This window comes from Chironomus tepperi, unplaced genomic scaffold (genome assembly GCF_022539635.2).
Source record: "Chironomus tepperi strain 1889 unplaced genomic scaffold, CSIRO-AGI_Ctep_v1 contig_244, whole genome shotgun sequence".
Taxonomy (NCBI): Eukaryota; Metazoa; Arthropoda; class Insecta; order Diptera; family Chironomidae; genus Chironomus; species Chironomus tepperi.
Window position 1 is genome coordinate 1,009,525 of NW_027226366.1, and position 21,495 is coordinate 1,031,019.

Consider the following 21,495-nt stretch of genomic DNA (forward strand, 5'->3'; position numbering starts at 1 on the left):
TAGAAGAAAATAAAAATTTCGATTTTTTAAAATTTAAAACTTAAAACTTTTAAAATTTTTACAGTTTTCATAATTCAAAGTTTTCAAAATTGAATTTCTCTTAAATTTTGAATTCTTTAATATTTAAAATTTCAAAAAGTTAAAATTTTAAAAAATTTAAACATTTTTTTGAAATTTGATTTGCTTTTTTAAATTTTCAAAATCTAAACTTTTATGTTCTTTGAAAAATCGAATCCATTTCATTAATGATTAACAATTCAAAAATGATTAAAGTTTTAAACGAATCCAATTAGTATATAAATTAAAATTTAACAACCATACCAAAATGTTCACCATTAAAAAAATAAGTTTGTCGTTAGTTCTTCTAATTCCTTTGCATTCATGTCTTTTAAGCACTTCCCCTTTTGTGTCTCTAATGAATAAAAATTTTTTTACTTTTTTATGCTACAAATTTAAACTTTTTTTTTGCTATCTTAAACCTTCTTTTTTGTGGATGCTAAAAGGACTTAATAACACTATCAACAATTTGTAATTTTTTTACTATCATTATCTTACGAAATGAATTATTTATGATGTCTGCCGGAATTTATGATAATTTACTGTTCATTCGTTACTTTTTTTTTGGTTTGCTGGTATTTTAATATGATAAATGTGAATACATTATGTTATGTGCAATGAACCAAGCTTAATTTGAATAACTTCTTTGAGAGTGAATTAAAAGGAGAGAAGATTATCAATTCACTAAAGAGTAATTTACCCATTTCGTTATCAAGGGATGTCTTTTGTGGTTGGGGAAGTTTTGTCGAGGAAATGTTTATACTCATCATCAACGGGAATTGTGTAACTTAAGGTAATTTTTGTGTAAATTTTAGCTAGAATGTAAATTTTTGCTACCTAAAAATTGGAAAATTTATGACTTTTAGGTTGTAATGTGTAATTTTGAAAGCATTGCAGCGAATCCCTGTAATATCAACAAAGGAGTGGCTCGAATCCCACTTTATACTTTAGAACTACTAAATGCAAAGACCTGGCACACACCCTCACTCGTTGAACAATTATTAGCCGCGAATCTAAGCTCTGGATCTCAATGATCTGAATAGCTATTGGAGCATAGAATCCTTGTCATATCGGTGTCTTGTGGGAGTCGAACCCACGTCCTCTCAAAAGGTAATAATTTCAAATATCCAATCCACTTGACCACAGAACCCCAACTCTCACATTGGCAGATTCACCTACATATGACTTGACTCTAGACTATACAAGATACTAAAGTGCAACTCCCAACATCACACCACGCTCAACCTCAATGTAATCCAAATCATCATAAAACTATAGTCCCAGAAAATCCCTGTTGAGAAGCTCACACCAGGAAAATCCCATAAAAAATAATCTAACAAATTTCATTTTCTAACCTTGATCGCGGCATAAAAATTAAACAATAAAAAAACACCAGTGTCAGCAGGTCAACAATTCATTTTCACATTCAAATTATCAGATATCCGCGAGTCGGGAATATAAAAAAAAAGTTGTTTCCATCGACAAAATTTCCCATAAATCAATTTTGAATATTTCTCTTTTTTTTTCAATTTAGATTGTACATATTTTACACATTTTTCGTCAGCATATATACTTTTTTTTGTGGAGTTGACGTCCCTTGTCGGTTGTAATTTATAATTTTTGCAAAGGAATGAAGGGAGAAGAGAAAAAAACGTAAAATATTTCATTTTTTATCACAGAGAAATTATCATAATTATTATTTCGTTTTTATTATTATTTACTATGTCCCTTGCCTAAAAATGTTACACTAATAATTCACTAGAACAACAAAAAATATACCAAATAATAAAAAAGGTTGTCATCATAAATTTTAATTCCTTTTTTTTTTCATATTTTACAAGTGCACAAAAAATGTTTTGCAAATCAATATTGTGATTGCACTGAAATGCAAAATGAAATATTTTAATCTTAATGTTATAGCTAAACTACTTAGTGCTGATGCATGACATAGGAGATCTTCCGGAAATACTTCTAAAAATGGCATTCGCTTTCCGCTCGTTGCTTCTATACATGTGCTCTCTCTGGCTCGCTGTTTATATTTTTTTTGTGTGACCATATAATCCAGGCGGTAGAGGAAGAGGCATAATAAATGCATACGGTGAGAGAAAGGAAGAGAGTAAAAAAAGAGGATTTGGTTAGTTTAATATTTTTTGGCTTTTGGCTCGAGATCCAAGGGTGGTGAATTGGCATTAATTATGGATTTTAGGAAGTTATTCATCAACTAGCCTGGAAGACTTACGATGGTGTCTCTAGCCTAGAATAATACACTGAATCCAGCCATAGGCAAGAGTCAACTTAGAACTGCATTAAACATGATGTGAACTCTGTATAGACCGATTATTAGAAGTTACAAAGATGTTAAAGACAGGAGTATGCAAACTCAGTTTCTTAATTATCAATTATTCAAATCTGACCCATTTGATCATATATCTCCAGCCATCCCTAGATATAGATCCTTTACAAACTGTCAATAAATTTTATAACCCCGAATAATCACCAGAAGAACTTACTAGAATATTATTAACTTTTGTGACAACTTTTAGATGGTAGGAAACCAGAGAGTATCAGTACCAAACTCAGTTCATCTTTAACTGAGCTATCAATTATTCAAATGTGACCCATAGGGTTGATTAATATGCTTTAGCATCCAAGTGCAGAACTTTAAAAACTATGAAAATGACAATTTTTCACAAATTGTATAATAATGAATAATCTTGGAAAATCCCAAGTATGGATTTGAACTTGAAAAACACGTCAATATTATGAACTTTTGAAAAATTACTAGGATCTTTGATGGGATTTGAACCAAAGAGTTCAAATTCAATACCAATTTATGTGACCCTAATCTTGTCAACTGAGCTATTTAGACAATTTAGCTTCTTTATTTATTAAGGGCAATTTGACTTTATAACCAATTCTGATTAAGTTGCTAAAGGGCCATCAACTTGTTACATTCAGGGTTAATCTAAAATTCCATTTTTGATACTCAAAATACTAAAATACACTGGTCATTTAAATGAAATTCAATTTTTAACAAACTCGACTTAAATTCCTAAACAAGAACCAGACCAAAGAATATTCAGATTCTCTCATCAACCCTATGAATGACCAGATTTAACCCAAATCCCTATCAGAATCCCTAACAGACACAGGCAATGCTTTTAGGTGATGTAATGGTATTACTGTGTCATGAAAGCATGCTCTTTGTCTGTTAAGGAATATTACCGACATCAAAAATTGAATTAAAACTTTTAAGTCGAAGCTCAATTCACAACCCTTGTCTCAAGCCAGAAAAAAATTAAAGTTGAAAAGTGAAGAGAATTAGCCATATCTCTAGGCTACATCTCTAACAATAGAATGAGTAAAAAAAATACAAACAAGTTTCTCTTACCTTCAACATCTTTTTTTGCTCATCCTTTGATACAACATTGACCTGTGCAGATTCTCGAAGCCATCGTCGTAACCAATGACCATACCATACATGATCACAATCACAAATAAGCGCATTTCTATTGCCAGTATTTATTCCACCAATAATACTCTTCGTACCCACAGCATCCCATGCACTTGCATTCGGATAGAATACATCGCCCATGAACCGCGACAATTTATTATCAATTAGATCAATTGACAATTTTGGTATGTGGCGTAAAGCATAGAATAAATTTGCTGGCAAATCACTAATCATCGTTTTGTGTATGCGAATTTTTAAATTGACATTGCGCACGAGTCCATGAAATGCATTAGGTGATATCGATTTCAGTTTATGTCCACTAATTTCGATCACATTAAGTTTGGTATTTGGCAATAATTTACCAAAATATTTATCATCAAATCGATGCTCATAAATTGTTAAATAAATTTCACGCAATCCCTTCAATTTTGATATAATTTCACTAAAATTATGTTGTGAGCTGATCCTTAATGTTTTCAGGTTATGTAATTTGATGAAAGCATCTGAATTTGAGATTTTTATATCCTCAATTACTAAATGTTCAAGACGTCTAATTGATGTAAAGTCGTGAGATGATATTTTCCTAATTGGATTTCTCGAGATGTCGAGATAGCGTAGCGTTGGTGGCAAGTTTCTTGTGAGGGTTGTCATGTTGTAAATTTTATTATCGGATATGATTAATTTACTTAAATATTTCATATCAACTAATGAATCAATGTCATGTATTTGATTTTTACTTATATCTAATTCTATAAGATGATTTAAATACAGCATTGGAACTGTAAACAATCCAGTTGATTTAAGATTGAGGAATCTAAGTTGTGGAATGTTTAGCAGTAATTCCTTAAAATTTGTTGTAATTAGTGGATTATAACTTAAATCTAATGATGTTAAATTATGTAGAATTGAGAATGTGTTATCAGGTAGCACCTTGAGCTGATTATTAGATAAGTGCAATTCAGTCATATATTGTGTATTCATGTACATTGTCGAGTCAAGATATTCTATTAAATTAAAATTAATGTGTACACATCTAAGTGTAAATCCAATATCGGAGAATGATAGGACTGGCCATACGGATAGGAAATTGTGCGACAAATCAAGAAATTCAATTCGGGTATTTTGAAAAACATCACGTGGTAATCCTTTAAGGCGATTACCATTCAGTCTCAAGTATCTTAAGCGTAAAAGATTGGAAAATTGTTCAACTTGTAGCAATTCAATATGATTATAACTTAAATCAAGCTCCTGTAGATTCGATAATCCTTGAAAACTTCGACGTCTTAGCGATGTTATATTATTATGTGCGACATTAAGTACTTCCAATAATGGTAAATCTCCAAAAGCGTGATTGCCCAATGTACTCAAATTATTACCATTAAGATATAGTATGCGCAAGGAATATCCAATATTCTTAAATGCCTGCGAGTCTGATAATTGATTGTTACTCGCATCAAGCGAATAAATGTAAAGATATGTACTTAATTCGCCATCAAAATGATTGATAACATTGTTGCTGATGTTGATAGACATCGGTGTTGTAGAATTTGAAACATGTTTGAAGCATTTTAATGAGAACGTGATGAGATTATTAAACATTAAATCGATACTTAGTAAATTTGGCAAAAATTCGAAAATACTTTCACTCAAATTCCTCAATTGATTGTGTGTCATGTCGATATATGTAAGATATGGTAGATTATGGAATGAAAATCGTTCAATACATTTGATCTTATTTGACGATAAATTGATTAATTGTAACAACTCGAGGCCACTAAATGTATGTGATGTTATTTTCTCAATCGCATTGTACGATAAGTCGATTTCCAATAAATTCCGATGAATGTCGGCCATAAAAAGATGTACAGGGATCAATGTTAGACGATTAAATGATAGGTTGATGTATGTCAGCTCATATAGAGTCGATAATGAATTGTCGGGTATTATTTTTAGATTGTTGTTGTCCAAACCCAACCACATAAGTTCAGTACATAAACTTATGGCTTCCTGTGGATAATCCTCACTGTAAATACTAAATGATAGCTCCAATATCTTCAATGTCCTTGATACATTCTCAAATACTAGTGGATGAACATAATGAATGTCGTTAAAGCTCATACTTATTTCCTTTATCGAATCCAGTCCTGAAAATGCTCCATATTTTAAATCTCCTATTTTATTATTACGTAATAGAAGCGTCTGCACTTCACCACCCCATCCTTCGAATGTTGAGGGTTTTATGGACGTTATACGATTATATCCCATATTTAAATATGATAATTCTGTACAATTAATAAGAACTTCATTTGGTATATGGAAAAAATTATTACTACTTAATGATAAAACTTTTAATGATGCTGGTAATGTTTCAATTGAACTTATCATATTGGAAGTAAGATACAGGTAACGTAATTTATTCAGACTATAAATAGCTGTTGGTATGGTCTTGAGGAAATTTCTCTCTAAATCAAGATATTCGAGACTATTTTCGAGTGTCATGAATGCATTTGCATGAATATCTGTTATATAGTTGAATGATAATACTAGATGCAATATGTTCATATCACTAAACGCATTATCTGGCACATATGTTATGATGTTACGATCAAAGTTTATCGCTTTAACATGTGTCGAACGATTGAATAAATGACGTGGTAGTTCATCTATACAGTTTTGACTTAAATCCACTTTTTCTAAATGCGATCGCAATCCTTGAAATCTCACGTCATTGATTTTTTGTAGTAAATTATCACGTAAATATAATATCCTTAAATCATGTAGATGCTCTTGTAGAGCTGTCGATATTGATGTTATTAAGTTTTTTGATAAATCTAATGTCACAATACTCTTCGGAAGTGTACTCGGACCGATATGCTGAATACGATTTGAACTTAAATCTAGCCACACTAGTTTACGTAATTTTGAGAAAGTCTTAATTGATTGCTGTTTATTTAATGACTGCTCATTTATTGAATGATGTGCTTGTATTAGTAATGGTGTTGATGATAAAGCTGATGTTGATATATTATGTCGTCTGTCATCGTGATTGAAGCTTATATCACTTATTGAATTCTCTGCGAGGTGTAAACTTCTTAAGGAATCAGCTAAATTGCCCCAATTTCCGTCAAGATGCTGTATATGGTTTCTGTTTGAAATGACATGTGAAATATGAAAAGAGAAGATTAGTTTTGTAGGGGATGTAATAAAGAATGGTAAATTGTGTGACTTCCTTCATATGGTTGGAGTTATTTGTGGATTCTATGCCTTTTAAATGGAGTTTGAGTAAGTTTTTAAAAACATAACCTCAAACTAATTTTTATGTAAAAACTTCATAACCTCAATTATTTGGCAATTCCTAAAACTATTTTTGGAATTAAATCATATTTTTAATTAATTTTTAATCACTTTAAAATTCTAACCTCAAAAAAAAATTTCTAGGTTATGTGCCCAGATTCCATTACTTCTTTATGAAATGTTCTATTCCATAAATAGTTGTGCATAATATTTACCACCATAAAACAACCCCAAAAATTACATAACCTCAAAAAATTTTTTACTTCATTCATCATATTCTTCCATCTATTTTGGGGTCATCTAATAATGGAAACACAAACATGGAAATAAGTGTCTAAACATTACTAATAAACATTCTTTTATGCGAAAAATGTGTGACTGCACAAATAATGTAAAAAGGAAAAAGGAGAAATGCATGACACATCTATGACACGTAATGATGGTAAATATCGTTATGCATTCATCTTATGTTGTGATAAAATGTTTACTCGATATAAACAGAACATGACGGAGAAATTACAAAGTTTTGCAGGCATGGATGCTTTTCTCCTACACATTTCCTTCATCCGCCCTTAATTTATTTATATTAATAATTTAACAGCGTTTTTTTCATTGTGTCATAATTAGCTGTTGTTTGCCAAGGCAGAGAAAAGCTGTTAATTTGTAAACTTGAAAAGTCTTCGCGCTTTTTTCGAATTTCCACTTGAAAGTTTTGTTAGTGATTTTTAAACTGAATTTAAGTGTAATGTTCAGTTTAAAGACAGTAATTGGTGGAAAAAGTTGGCAAAATTCAGACAATGTGAATTAAGTTTGAGATTTTAAAGCTTAAATTGATAAATTTCTTAGTTAATTTTCTTTGTTTACATTTGCCTCGAAATTCAAATTCGAAAATTCGAACAATATGATTTTGAAATCAGATTCGAAATGAAATTCGAAAATTCGAACAAAAGGTATAATTTCGAAATTAGATTCGAAAATTCGACAATACAATTTCGAAAGCCCAAACTAAACAACAGACAGCAGAAAATTATTAAATTATTTAAATTTTGCAAAGATTTTTCATGCAAACTCGATTTTATGGAAAGATTCAAGGCGAGAGCAAGAAAATTTATACAAATAAATTACTCTCCTACTCATAGTTTACTCGAATATATAATTAATGTGAATCATAAACAATGAGAAAATTGCGAAACTATAACAAAAACTCATAAATAAGGAAGAAAAAAAAGAAAGTTCATTGAAAGTTTCGAAATTCTTTTTCTGTGCTGCACTTCGAACTTTCTTTCAGGCACAACTTTCACAATGAAAAATTAATTAAAAGATGAAGAAGTAAGCAATTTTTTTATCACTAATTCCACTCTATAATGATGAATGTGTGTGAATATAAAAGCTTTATGGGAATAAATAAGGAAAGTTTCGACTCGAGGAATCTATGCCCTAAAGAAACAGTAAAAAATATTATGAAGAATGAGACGTAACTTATTATTTATCTTGATTGTTGATTTATCATTTTCTTATATAAAAACATACATTTAAAGCTATATAGAGTTCTGATCTCATTTCCCTCATTCCCAACATTTTTTTCGAGAAAAGTATGTTCAATTATCTACACTTTAGCTCTGTTTTTGTTGACTGCCTGTTTGTTTTACAAATTAGGAACACAATTTTTTGTTTTTCTCGGAATGAGGAATATTTTAAACAAAAATCGATGAATCGATTCATAACAGGCATTAAGGTAAAGGGGGATATTTAGATAGCGTGGAATAATAAAGCTTATTTTAGGCTGGCATGTCTCATGAATATTATCAACGTACGCTCATTAATATTTTAATTAGAGGATTGTAGTCTAATGAAAATCTAAAATTTTATATATATTTTTTGAAACAAAAAAAATTATGAAAATTTCATGATTGTGAAGCTTAGGACGATGAACTTTTCAGTAAAATGAGTTTTTTAAATGCGATTTATGACCATGAACTCGGTTTTTTTGAAACGAGGATGGCTTTTGGCATTAAGAGATCTGCCACACTGTCAGAATCAGTTAGAGGCTTACAATTTTGAGCAACTTTTGACATCAACAATGTTGCTATTTTGAGATTGTCGTATTAGATTTATCAGATTCAGGTATGATGGATGAGTAAGCTGGCTAACTGCATGATTTTTGAATGGTCAGTCTAATTTCAGATCTAAATCTGTTGTCAATCAAAAAATTCGTTAATTTACGAAAAAAATTGAATTTTGTAATGAAAATTCCGCCATTTAAGAATTGAACTCAACTTGAAATTTTGTTTTTGCTTTTTAAAGTCCAATTTAAACTAAAATCTTGTAAAAACTACTCAAATTGATTAAAAAAGTTGGCAAAAATGGCTCTATTACAAAGAATTGTGTGCTTTACAGTTAAAAACACAAATAACAGAAAAAGTTGTGTTTTGTTTACATTTTTCAACATAATTTTAAAGAAATCTAATCGAAGTAAGCTAAATCAATGTAAATCTAAGATTATTGAGCAACTTTCAAACTCGGATAAATCTTTAACTCCTAAACAAGACAATAACAAGGATGTAATTACAGCATCACCTTCCGTCTCATTCCGAACATATCATTTAGTTGTAAATCATCACCAATTCTGTCCAATATTTGCTAAACAACAATTTTCGACCGTAATTTTGGTCAACCATTTAGTGTGAGGAATAGTAAATAATTGTACATCTTGTTCTCCGAATCAACAATGATTCTACACTTTCGTTACATAGTTTTTTTGTGTGTAGATTTACAGATGGACATTTTCCTTTTTCCTCATAAGCATCAAATAACAAGAAAGAGTAAATAAATACCAGAAGAACCCCATTGCATAAATTTTTTTTGTGAGATAATTCTCTTTGTTTAGTCAGAAGTTCAATATCTATTATTCAGTCAAGTACCTATCAAAAGAAGATGCGCTATCGAAACTTAATTCAAGAGCACTTCACGCTAGTTTCTCTTTATAGTTTCATTTTTACATGAAGATTCTCTTTTACACAAAAAAAAGATATAAGATTGTAAAGGAAAAACTTTTCCTTCTTTCCTTAAAAAACTTTTCATGCACATATACATATAATATGTATAGAGAGGAGCATAAGTAGAGAGGAAAAAAAATTATTTTACTTATCATTTCTGTAACAATCAAAAAATAAGTTTGCAGATGCTTCAGGAAGTAAAGCGCAATTGTTGTTAATAGAGAGTTTTCGTCGTAGTTGAGTGTCCGTTAAATTCAAAACTGTGTAGCTTCAATATTTAAATTTGACTAAATTCAGTACCTCATCACAAACTCTTCAGGTATATCTCACAAATAATGCAAATCTAAAAGTAATAAAACTTCCAATCAGCACTAAATTACACTTTTAAAACAATTGAACTGCAAAAAAATTGAAAAGATTTTTAACGGCCATTTCAAATTCAAATACTTCAAAACCATACAATTGTTAAAGGTTCTCAAATCTAAATTCGTTCAGTAAAACAATTTTCATTCAGTTCATTTCAATTTGTCGCGAGTAAAAGTCGAAATTTTCATAAATTTGTTTAAAATTCAGTTTTCGTGAGCTTAATTAATGCAAAAAAGTCGCAATTATAATTTCTTAGCAACTTTAGCAGTTATATAACATTTTTGTAAACCTGAATACATCTTAGTTTTGTTTTATGGCTTCAAAATATCAAATCAACATTGATTTCTTAGTTAATCAATTAAACAAACTGCAGGATCAATCAACAATACAGACAAACAGACTAAATAACATCCACAATCCCTTTAAAACCCAATTTCAATAAACACGCTAAAAAGGAAGATGATGAGAAGAAATTTTTGAGGTATAAGTTTAAAAATAAACTTAATTAAATTACTATAAGTACACATATGAAGGAAGTTATGACTTACTTTGTATAAAAAATTGTTTGCTAACTTACCTTTGTGCTATCAGTCTACTTAGAGTGTGAATTGACTTTATTGATTCTAATGGAACTGATTGAAAAAGATTTCCTGATATATCTAATGAAATTAGTGAATGAGCCATAAAGCTGCAAATGAGAATGTCAAAAAGAAATGTTAATTAATTAATTAATATCATTCATAATTTTTTTGAATATGAAAGAGCAAAAAAGGAAGGAAAGGGAAAAGGAATGGATTAAGACTAACGAGCAAGCATCTTCTTGGAATGTGTATATGTGTTCATGGATTTATCAAGACTTAGCATCTAGCAATCAAAATATTTCTATCGAAAAGTCAATATAGAAAGAGAATTCTCCTAAATCAGCAGATATTCTTTTTTGGAATCCTTTTTTCTGATTCTCTATGTGCCTTTTTACTTTTTTTTTCTAGACTCGTACGTGTTTTTATCTTCAAACATATATTTCTACATGCGACAATGCGACTGAATGTGACTATTGGGCTACATAGGATTGCTTAAGTAAATATTTAAACGTATTTCTACGGAGATTGTCAGCAAGATAACTCAGCTAAACAGATTGTATGTGATGATGTTTAATGTTTAAACACTCATCTCGGTTTTTTTGCCTTCTTTTCCTCTTTCAATCCTAACTAGCTATTTTCTCGAGAATCACATATTGTGCTTGACATAGAAATATACAATTGTATATCTACGTTCGCGTTAACGAAATGTTGTTATCAATGAAATATTTTATAGGTTGTGAGTGGGGAGAGAGAAGGCTTTTTTTAATAAAAATCAGGCAGGCACACATTCACAGGTAAGTTTCTTCTTTTCATTTGCTTTATGTCCCATACAACATAGATCATGTTAGAGAAAGTTGAATGGAGAAAGATTTGTAATAGCTGAAGCGTGATAATGTAGAAATATTTTTTTATGACATGTACTCGTCCTTCCTCACTGGAAATTCTTATTTTATTAATTTTTACACAGGTATCATCATAAAGTTATGGAAACTGGGAATTGAATTCGTTGACATGATAAGAGAGAATTTCATACAATTTACTCTGTTTGGAGATGAAAAAAGTTGTGCTGCATGGAGGAAGTTTGTTTTATACTGACAGTTTTGTATTTTTTCTATTAAAAATGTAAACTTTTCACTTATTACAATCAGTTTGTCTTTATTCTTGTGTGAAATGATGGAGAGTACTCGAAAAAAGTGAGTTAAGGGCTTTTTTTTTGGAACTAATTGGATTTGTTGGTGTTGGATTTTGTTAGGAGATTTGTGGAAGCTTCATAAATTGAGAATTTAAAGTCTAACTTTAAGGATTGCATTAGATCATCTGGACGATAGAAGCTGAGCTCGAAGTCGGTTCTAATTTTGTATGCTCTAGGCTGTGCTGTAGTCTAATTCAAGAATAAGAGCTGTGTAATGAGCACTGGATAAAGAAAGAAGATTCAAGTGTGCTTTGTGTCACGCTATCTAACAATCCTCGGTAGCTCAGTGGCAAGAGCATGCGACCGGAAATCGAAGGACATGGGTTCGAATCCCAGTCGTGCTAAGTTGCACCAAAGGATTGGACGCTTCATTCTGAGAAGCCTGCAATTCGAAATGAGAGTTCTCGAATCATTTGTAACTGACGTAGTTGTTAAGGTAAGATGTGGATCTGAAATTTTGTGAAATATCGCGACTTAAAGGAAGGTTGCACAGTTTCATTCTTCTGAATCTTCATCATTTACTAAGAATTAAAAGAAGAAGCCAGAAGGCCACCTGTTTACATCCAAAACAAGCTTAAATAGCAACAATGTCCTACACAATCCCAGCACCAACAAAAGCAAAAAATCAATTTTCACTTCAAAAAAACAACAAAAAAATCTCCAAGTCAAGTCTTTCACGAACACTTGCTGATGATTGATGGCTAGCCTATGACTTCTAGAGGCTCATCATGACTTATATTTTTCGTCTACAGGTTCTAATTACGATTTGACCTCTCGATAAGAAACCTGTGTGATTTGTGTCCTTGAGTGTCAAACACTTTACTCGCCTCGTCTTGGATGTGGAAGCATTTTGGCATTTAACGGAACTTCCGGTAACATGAAAAAATAAAGAGAAATTTCACAATTACCTTAGACTTCTTTCTGACAAATCGAATAATTTGTTATTAACTAATTTAAGTGACTCTAATCGCAGTCCTTGAAATGTTTCATCATCCACATTTTGAATGAATGTGTAGGTCATATCTATGTGTTTAATGCTACCAAGTAAGTATTCTGTAAAGAGAAGAAACAAAAAAAGAGAAATTGTGATAAGATTAATGGTGATGACTTTCTTGAATGAAAATAAATGATTTGCTTTGCTAATAGAAAAATTGTTAAAAACGAGTGGTTATTCCATGCCATTAAAATTTCCATCCTCTCAGCTCCGCACATAAACATTAACCAAAAAAAAAATCCATAAAATTAAATTATGTTCAAATATTTTCCGATAAAGAATCTTCTGGTTTGGCTTATGGAGTGAAATTTTTCACCACAACTATTAGAAAATTCACCACTGACTGCTGTATTTTCAAGATCATAATTGATTTTTGGGGATTTAGGATGGAAAGTTTTCTGCTACGAATGAGGAACAGCAATGAGGAAACATTGAATAAGGCATGGGGTTTAGTACGTGATCCAAAAAAATAAGCCATGTTCAAGTTTTTGATCATAGCTTTCAAATGACGACATTAAACATTTTGGATTCTTTCAAATGTAAATTTCATATTTTATAAATATTGCGGAGGAAATGTTTCTTTAGATTGTGGTGTTGCTGGTTGTTAGGTGAGGAGGATTTTGATCTATAATAATATAATTAATAATTGTAAATTGAATAATAACTTACGAATTTTGTCGTTACAACTTGAATTTCGCACTTTATGCAAAACTTACTATAATACGTTAGCAAAGCATAGGTTTTTCAAATGCAGAAAAACCGTTAGAAATCAGTTCTTATATATTTTGCCATTAACTTTACATTTAATTAGTTTAATACTAAATAAGTAATTTAGATTAGTTCAATGCATGAACCAAAAACTCAAAATTTTTAGATTTTTGTTATTTATTTCTTAAATAGCGATGATAAGCATAGTTTAATGTTTTTGTTTGCATCTTTATAGCTTCATAAACCACCTAATCATGTCCTGTACTTGAAATTAGTTCTAATTTTGTCAATTTAGAAGAAAATCGTTCATTGTTTACATTTCAAAACTCAAAAAATTTCGTCAAATTTTCAAAATTTTACCGTTAAGTCAATGCCTTCTATTTCCATCCGTCTTCAAGCAAAATTCATGTCATGCTTAATAATAATAAAATTTATTATTAGAAAAAAAGGGAAATTTATTCTATGGAAATTTTAACTTTAATTACTTTATTTTCAAGCATCAAATATTCAACTAATTCCTTTCAAGAAACGACCCTCAAGGTCGCATTTGATATTTTAAGCTTTTTTACATTCAAATCGCGTTCATGTTGATTTGCATAATTCTAGCTTTATCGTTCTCATATATGAACACAATTTTGTTCTGCATAAAATGCCTCTAAAGTGTCGTTTATCCTTTATTACACTCGCAATTTGCTGTAACTGAAGATTTTTGTTGCTTACAAATTCTTTTTTATTAATTTTCAAAATTTTAGTCATTTTCAATTTGATGAATCCACGAATATCTCATTAAATGTCATTCAATCACCACCGAAAAATGGAGTTTAATTACCCGCGACCTGGTCAATTAACCAAAAACCACATTTTTAATTATTTATTTATTTATTTTGTTTCGAAAACGTTCATTAACCAGCCATTCGAATATTACTCACTAAAGTCCTATTAAAGATGTTTAGTAAATGAATTAAAATAATTAAAAAAAAGTTTGTCATTTAACAATTATAAGAAGCGAAAAATGAAGAAAAATTAATAAAGTTTCTAAAAACTTTTCTATTAAATTTTTTTATATTCATAAATTTCTGAAGGAACTTTACTCGTGGAGGCACACACACACACGAACATTTTGGAGATAATTTTGGGGTCATAATTTTTAAAGATATCAAAAATTTATTGACAAAAAGTTTGCTCAAAAGCAAGTTTTCTAATTTCTTCTTTTAAATTGTTGTGAAAAAGTTTTCAATCAAGCTGAGGATGGGATGAGGAATGGCAGAGATAATTTACATGATTTTGAAAATATTTCAAGCCATTTGAAGCAATAAAATATGTAAGTTTGAAATTCTCAAGCCTGAATGGTACAAAATGTTCCAAGGTACTTGGTTCTAAGGGCGTATGCAGGAGCGTAGCTAGTGAGGGCAAATTGTAGAGTTTGATCAAAAATGGGGGACAGGGTTGACTCCCAAACACCTCCCTTTTCCTGAATAAGGCCCTCTAAGAAGGTTTAAGAAGACAAAATTCACAATTTAATAACGTTTTCTTCCACTTAATAAGGATGTTAAGATTAAGAATTATAAATTCAACCTCCTTAATCAAATTAGCTACAGTTTGTGTGATCGTAATTCACACAAAAAGAACTGAATTGCTTAATTAGAGAAATTGGGTCCAAAAATGATCAGCCCTTCCCTAGAATCATCTTATTCTGTTAATTTGTATGTATTAGTACTGTTTGACTCCAAAAGGCAAAGTGCATACTCTCATGTACATGATGTAAATGAAGCTGAATTGGAAGTTAAATCCCTTGAAAATATCTAGGAACACATAAAAGGGCGTTTCTACAGAGTGGATAGTATAGAGAAAGAAGGAGAAGGTTAGAGGGGAAGGTTCCAATCCAGGGTAAGCCTTCTTTAAATATAGTACAATAGATTATGTCCGAAAGTGACAATTCGATCAAAAGCTCAACTGTATAAATTATAATTCCCAATGAACGTCATTCGAGGACTACTCCAAACTAAAACAATTAACTGTCGATTAACAAACTCTAAATTTCTAAAAATATGTATTTTTCTATAAATAAGTATCTATAGCCGACTTCTAGTTTATTGATAGTTTATAGCTATTAACAAAAAATATTTTAAAAATTCTTCACCCCAAAACTAAGGAATTCCAACTAAAAATTCCAAAAATGCTGAGCGATCAAAATAAATTTTTCAATTATCAAAAAAGAAAAATTTAATAAAATTCAAACAAATGAAGGATATTATGTTAACAGCCACACTCTATCAGAAAATAAGTTGTGATGAGGTTCCATTTAATTAAAAACTTTATTTTTTTGTGCCTGAAATGGTGTAATAATATATTTTCGATAATGTCAGTGGAAATGATCTTGATGGTTTTCAAATATTTTTGTCAACAGCAGCAGAAGCAGTAAAAAAAACTATTTTTGAAGCTTAGAGTCATGAATTTTTATGACAATATCCATTTTGTGTCACTATCGTGTGGTCTGAAGCTAAAAAAATTGTTTTTTTAATTAAAATGTTTATGAATTTACATTCACAGAAGGCACAAAAAAAACATATTAAACAATAGCCAAGCCCAAGTAATTTTGGTGCTGAGCAAATTGCACCCTTGATATTTTGGGTAAAGTTGAAATTTTTTTATAACAGCAAATAACAACTTCTTATCATCCCATGATATTCAAACATACTTTACTGACTATATATACCTATATATATAAACATATAAATTTTTATGTACAATTAATGAACATTTTTGTCCATTCCCTTTGTAGCCCACTCGTTCCTCCTAAAATTTCAGACACACACAAAATAAAATCAATAAAATAACAATGGTTAAATCTGTCAACAAATCCACAATGCTATAAATTGGATTCAATCGGACATAAATTTAATGTACAATAAAAGATAATTTTGTGTTATTTGTCTTGTGTAGCTCCAGTAATAAATGGTCAATAACATGGTTTAATGAACGAAAGAATGCAATTAATAAAAAAAAATTTTCGTTTCGGAAATATTTTTATGTGTAAACATTTTGGGCACATAAAAATCAACAATATTGCTGGTCGTTAAGGATTGTCGTTAGCGCATTTTCAAGTTAAGGATGGATTTAACGGTAAAGTAATATTTGAAAAATAACGGTCATCAATTGTTTGAGTAATTAATAAAGGTCAAGGCCAACTTTAATTCGATTCAAATCGCCAAAACCTACTCAGATTCAATTCAAAAACCGATTCAAAATTTACAACAAAAAATTTCTGCTTGCTCTTGTGAAGTATGTAATTTCATTCAAATTTCAATATATTTTTGAATATTTGAAGAATAACGGTCAAATGAATTTTGAAAATTTCATAATCTTCTGATTCTCATTTATCCATTCTACAGTCTATTTTTCCTCCTCGACTCTAATCTTCCTTCTAACTGTACACACTTCTAGCACTGATAAGTACCCCCTTAAAATCCCATAAATCACAAGTCAAGTGTACAAAATTCCATCAAATTTAGAACAAGAAACTAGTTAGACGACATCCTAACATACAATCTGACAAAGCGTAGACAGCATTGTCCTTTATCTCATGACAAATATGTTAAAAAGGGTAAATAGATAATAATTTCTTTCATGAATGGGTCAGTTATTGTGTGTGTATAATGAAAAAAAAGAAAAAAGTACTAATTGATCTCGTAAAGTTACTATTGTATAATTAAATATATGGCTCTGTTGTTTATTTTCGCTTTCTGTTGCCCTTTAATTCCTCATTATGCAATTATACGATATGTAATAAACTTTTTTTTTTCTTTCTGCCTTTACTTTTCGCATTTTGTCGGGTTTAAGGGTTGCCCTCGGAATTCTGAAAATTGTTTGTGCTTTCATAAAGGAAATTCGCTATTACCAACAATTTGTGTGTTCGTTTTTATTTTTCGAACATGAAAATGGAAAAAATTTTTGTTGTTTTTCACCCCTCCGAAAAATTCACTAGCTTTGTACTGGTTTTTGCGGTTCAACTAATACATACAACAGTCATGGCACCTAAGTTGTGGAACATAATTTTCGGATTCGATCAAATTGTTGTCTTGATTTGAAAAGCATAGCTTGTTGAGATTTCAAATTGGCCAATTTCAATTCAATCGGAAAGGGTTTTTGTTCATTCAACAGCCTTTGGAATTTGATACGATTTATCCTGAAATAATATGAGGTGGATTCGGAATCAGGTATTTAGATGATATTGATGAAGCTTTACTTTTTGGAAAAAAAATCAATTGTTTTGCTGTATTTTATTTTTTGTCTGACCTTTTTTTGAATTGGGAGTAATGGAATGATTAAAGGGAAATTCTTCTAATCTGATGGATGTAATGTTGAGGTTACGGATGGAAATGTTGAGGCTCAAAGGAATTGTAACTTTTTATTTTTTGAATTTTTGAACTCTTTTGAACTTTAAAGTGACATTTCATTTATATTTTAACGAACTTTTCAAATTTTTGAACTTCAACTGACATTTTGAGGGTTTGAAATTTAAAAGTTTACCAATTTTTGAACTTCAACTTGCAATTTGAATTTTTTGAACTTCAAAGAATTTTTGAAAATTGTTTGAATTTAATTTAAAGTTTTTTGAACTTTAAAGGCTTTCATTTGAAAATTTTTGAACTTCAACTGAATTTTTGGAACTTTTTCAGAGTTTTGGATCTTTAATGGTGAAAAAATAAGAAAATTTGTCTTTATTTCAATCAATTTGAATATTTTCGACAAATTCCTAGTTCAGTTGACACCAAAAACCTTCAATCTTCCTGCATTAACTGCGTAAAATATCCTAAAATCCCTCTATACTCTATGAACTGCTATAAACATTTGTTGAATAGACTCAACTTGACAAATTTAATGGTACAGTTCAATAACTCCTCTTTATTGTTCCGAAACTATATTCAAATATCCTCATCCGAATGCAAAAAAAAACAGCAATGTCATGAAAGCCCATTAAATTTATCACTTCTTTCCGTTTTAATCTAAACGACTTTTTTTTAAATATGAGAAAAATTTAAAAAATTCCAATAAAGTCATTGCATCCGGCCATAACAAAGAAACTTATAAACCAACTCCGGGATATTCATGGTTTTTAATATAATGTTTAAAAGTTGGGGAGAGACGAAGTGTTGCATAAATTTTTCTTCCTTTTTCTTCATTCATGTCCTCAAAAAAATTCTTTTTTATTTTATTTTACTCATTCCTTTCTTTTTTGATAGGGACAAGTGCCATAAACACTATAAGCCAAAAGACGTTGTCTTTCCCATAGCACACAGCAGGGGTGCAGCCAGAAATTCAATTTAAATTTTTGAATTTTTTCAAAAAAAAATGGAAACAAAAAATTTGAAAATAAAAAATACGTTACAAAATATATTATTTTCTAATTCTCGGAGAGGGGACCTCCCTGACTACACCCCTGGCACACAGCACATAACGAGATAAAAGGTCTCCGTTTCTTTTCGAACAAAAATAATACTTTTTTATTTTGGGGTCATGTTGATGCTCAGTAGTAGAACATTTTCTCACAATAAACATATCATTTTATCAAAGTCTTTATTGATTTAAATTTGTTTTTCTTGCCAAAAGCAGAAATCCTTTGAACAAACATACAAAATATGAATGTCGGTGAAGGAATACAATGGATATAAAATGAAATAAAAACAGAATAAAATAAAAGGAGCAAGAGAAATTGAATGAAATGTCAGTTTTTTGCTGCTGTCGGAATTGAGAGGAGAACAAAACAAAAAAAAATATTTAAATAAATATAAATATATAAACAAAAGGACTGGATACGATCCCAGTTTTGCATACGCAATTATTCGCCGGGTAGGTCGTGCAAATGAATGAGTTAGAGGTCAACAGCTAGCTGTATGTAGCATAGAATAAGCTTTTAATAATCTAAAAGAATTTTACAAGCAATTTGCATGTTCAACAACTTTACTCTATGACTCGACAGAAAGCTTTTAATAAAGTTAAACTGAGAGAATTAGTAACTACATATTATGCACTTCCAACACCCCCTTTAACAACATCAGAAATTGGCGAAAATAGGAAAGTTTTTTACTTTTTTTTTTTAATGCTGTCTTCAGCAGGCTGACTTGGTAGCAGATTTTTTGTCGAAGACATTTCAACATGTAAATAAAATGGATCTAGCGTTTTTTGTGTCTGACATGCTGTGTTATGTGGCATGCATGTGTAGCTACAACAACTTTTTGAACTTACTTGCCATGATATGCAACAATAGTAATTTTTTTAAAACTTTCTCATGGTGTGTTGTGGTTTTTGGAGCTCAAGAACTTTTTGAGGAGTTGATTGTGTCACTGCATGACGAGTGATTGGCATGAATATCAAGCGGATTGAGTGAAAAGTTTGCATTTTTTAAAATAATAATTTGATATAAAGTTTTCAAAAGCACTTTGGTAATTATTATAATTTATTATAAAAACGATAAAAATTTTAATTCACGAACTGTAGAAAAAGTTCATAATTTAAATCTTACAAAACCGTTAAAATTTTACAAAAAAGTTGCGAGTTCAAATTTTACAGAATTGATATAGATTCAAATTTTACAAAATCGCTAAAAAATTCAAATCTTACAAGGCAGTTAAAAATTGAAATCTCATAAAACTGTTCTAAATTCAAATTTTACAAAACCGTTGAAAAACTTAAATCTTACAAAATCGTTAAAATTTCAAATTTTACAAAATCGTAGAAAATTTCAAATTTTACAAAACAGTTTCAAATTCAAATTTTACAAAACTGTTAAAATAGTCAATCCTAAAAAAACGGTCAACAATTCAAATCTTACAAAACCGTTGAAATCCAGAAAATCAAATACATCGCACTAAATCAACAAAAATCACTCGAATCCTACTAGACATCATATTGAGGCATCGAAGTAAATTGTATAGGTTTGAAGATAACATAAAGAGACAGGTAGATTATTAAATGAAATGAGAAGAACGCAAAAACTTTGTAAACGTCTAACGCCAGCCTCATAAATTATTTTTCTCGCCTCCATCACAGCCTTCTTCCTTACAAAAAAAATCTCGAAAGAGAAATTTTTTTTTTCATAAATCTAATTTCATAACTCATCCCACCCATAGCCGTCATTTCAGTCTCTTCGTCTATTTCCTCCATCGTCTTTATTTGTAGGTAAATTTTGGACCTTTTTAAAGTTATGATAATGTGGGAAAAGTGAAGAAGAGGAAGATGAAGGAAGAAGGAAGTATTTACCAGCAACAAATTTAATGTAAAGCCTACGCATAACTTTCCTTTATGTAATCGTATTTTATTTAATCTTGCATACATTACTTATTATATGACTGGAATGAGAAGGACGAGACAGAAGAAAAGTTTTCTTCACAAGAAATTACCATTGCTATAAAAAGTATTATGCTTACTTAAATCTAGAACATGTTACAAAACAATTTTCTACTTTACTTATCCTGTCTTCCTATCCATAACCAGGGTTGTTAAAAGCAGAATCTGGTGTGTTTTGAAAATATGTCACAGGTAAAAATGTGTGGATATGTGTGAAAAATGTGTGAATATCCACATATATCCACACATTTCCACACATATCCACACATTCTTCCCTGTCACACATGAAATATGTGACATATGTGTACACATTCTGTAAAACAGAATATGTTGTAACAACCCTGTCCATAACCATAGTCATTTTTAAATTATATATATTTTTAAAACTTTTTTTTGTAAGGAAAATCATAAATTGGGCTTTTATCAAGCTTTCATAAATGAATATATGAATGGATTAAATTTACTTTATGACATGAATAAAATGAGAATATCTCTTTACTCCTTTT

At 30.2% G+C, this 21,495-nt stretch overlaps 1 protein-coding gene across 1 annotated transcript in view; it reads right to left on the reverse strand.

Annotated features, from left to right (window-relative positions):
- Window positions 1–224: 224 nt before the first annotated feature.
- Window positions 225–21,495, reverse strand: part of LOC139091281 (chaoptin) — a 47,146-nt gene continuing 25,875 nt past the window's right edge. Inside the window, exons 3-6 of the mRNA XM_070641281.1 lie at window positions 12,849–12,993; window positions 10,745–10,855; window positions 3,449–6,656; window positions 225–2,086 (exon numbers count right to left, since the gene is read on the reverse strand). Coding sequence (XP_070497382.1) covers window positions 1,892–2,086; window positions 3,449–6,656; window positions 10,745–10,855; window positions 12,849–12,993 — 3,659 coding nt within the window. The 3' untranslated portion in view covers window positions 225–1,891. The remainder of the gene's footprint in view (window positions 2,087–3,448; window positions 6,657–10,744; window positions 10,856–12,848; window positions 12,994–21,495) is intronic.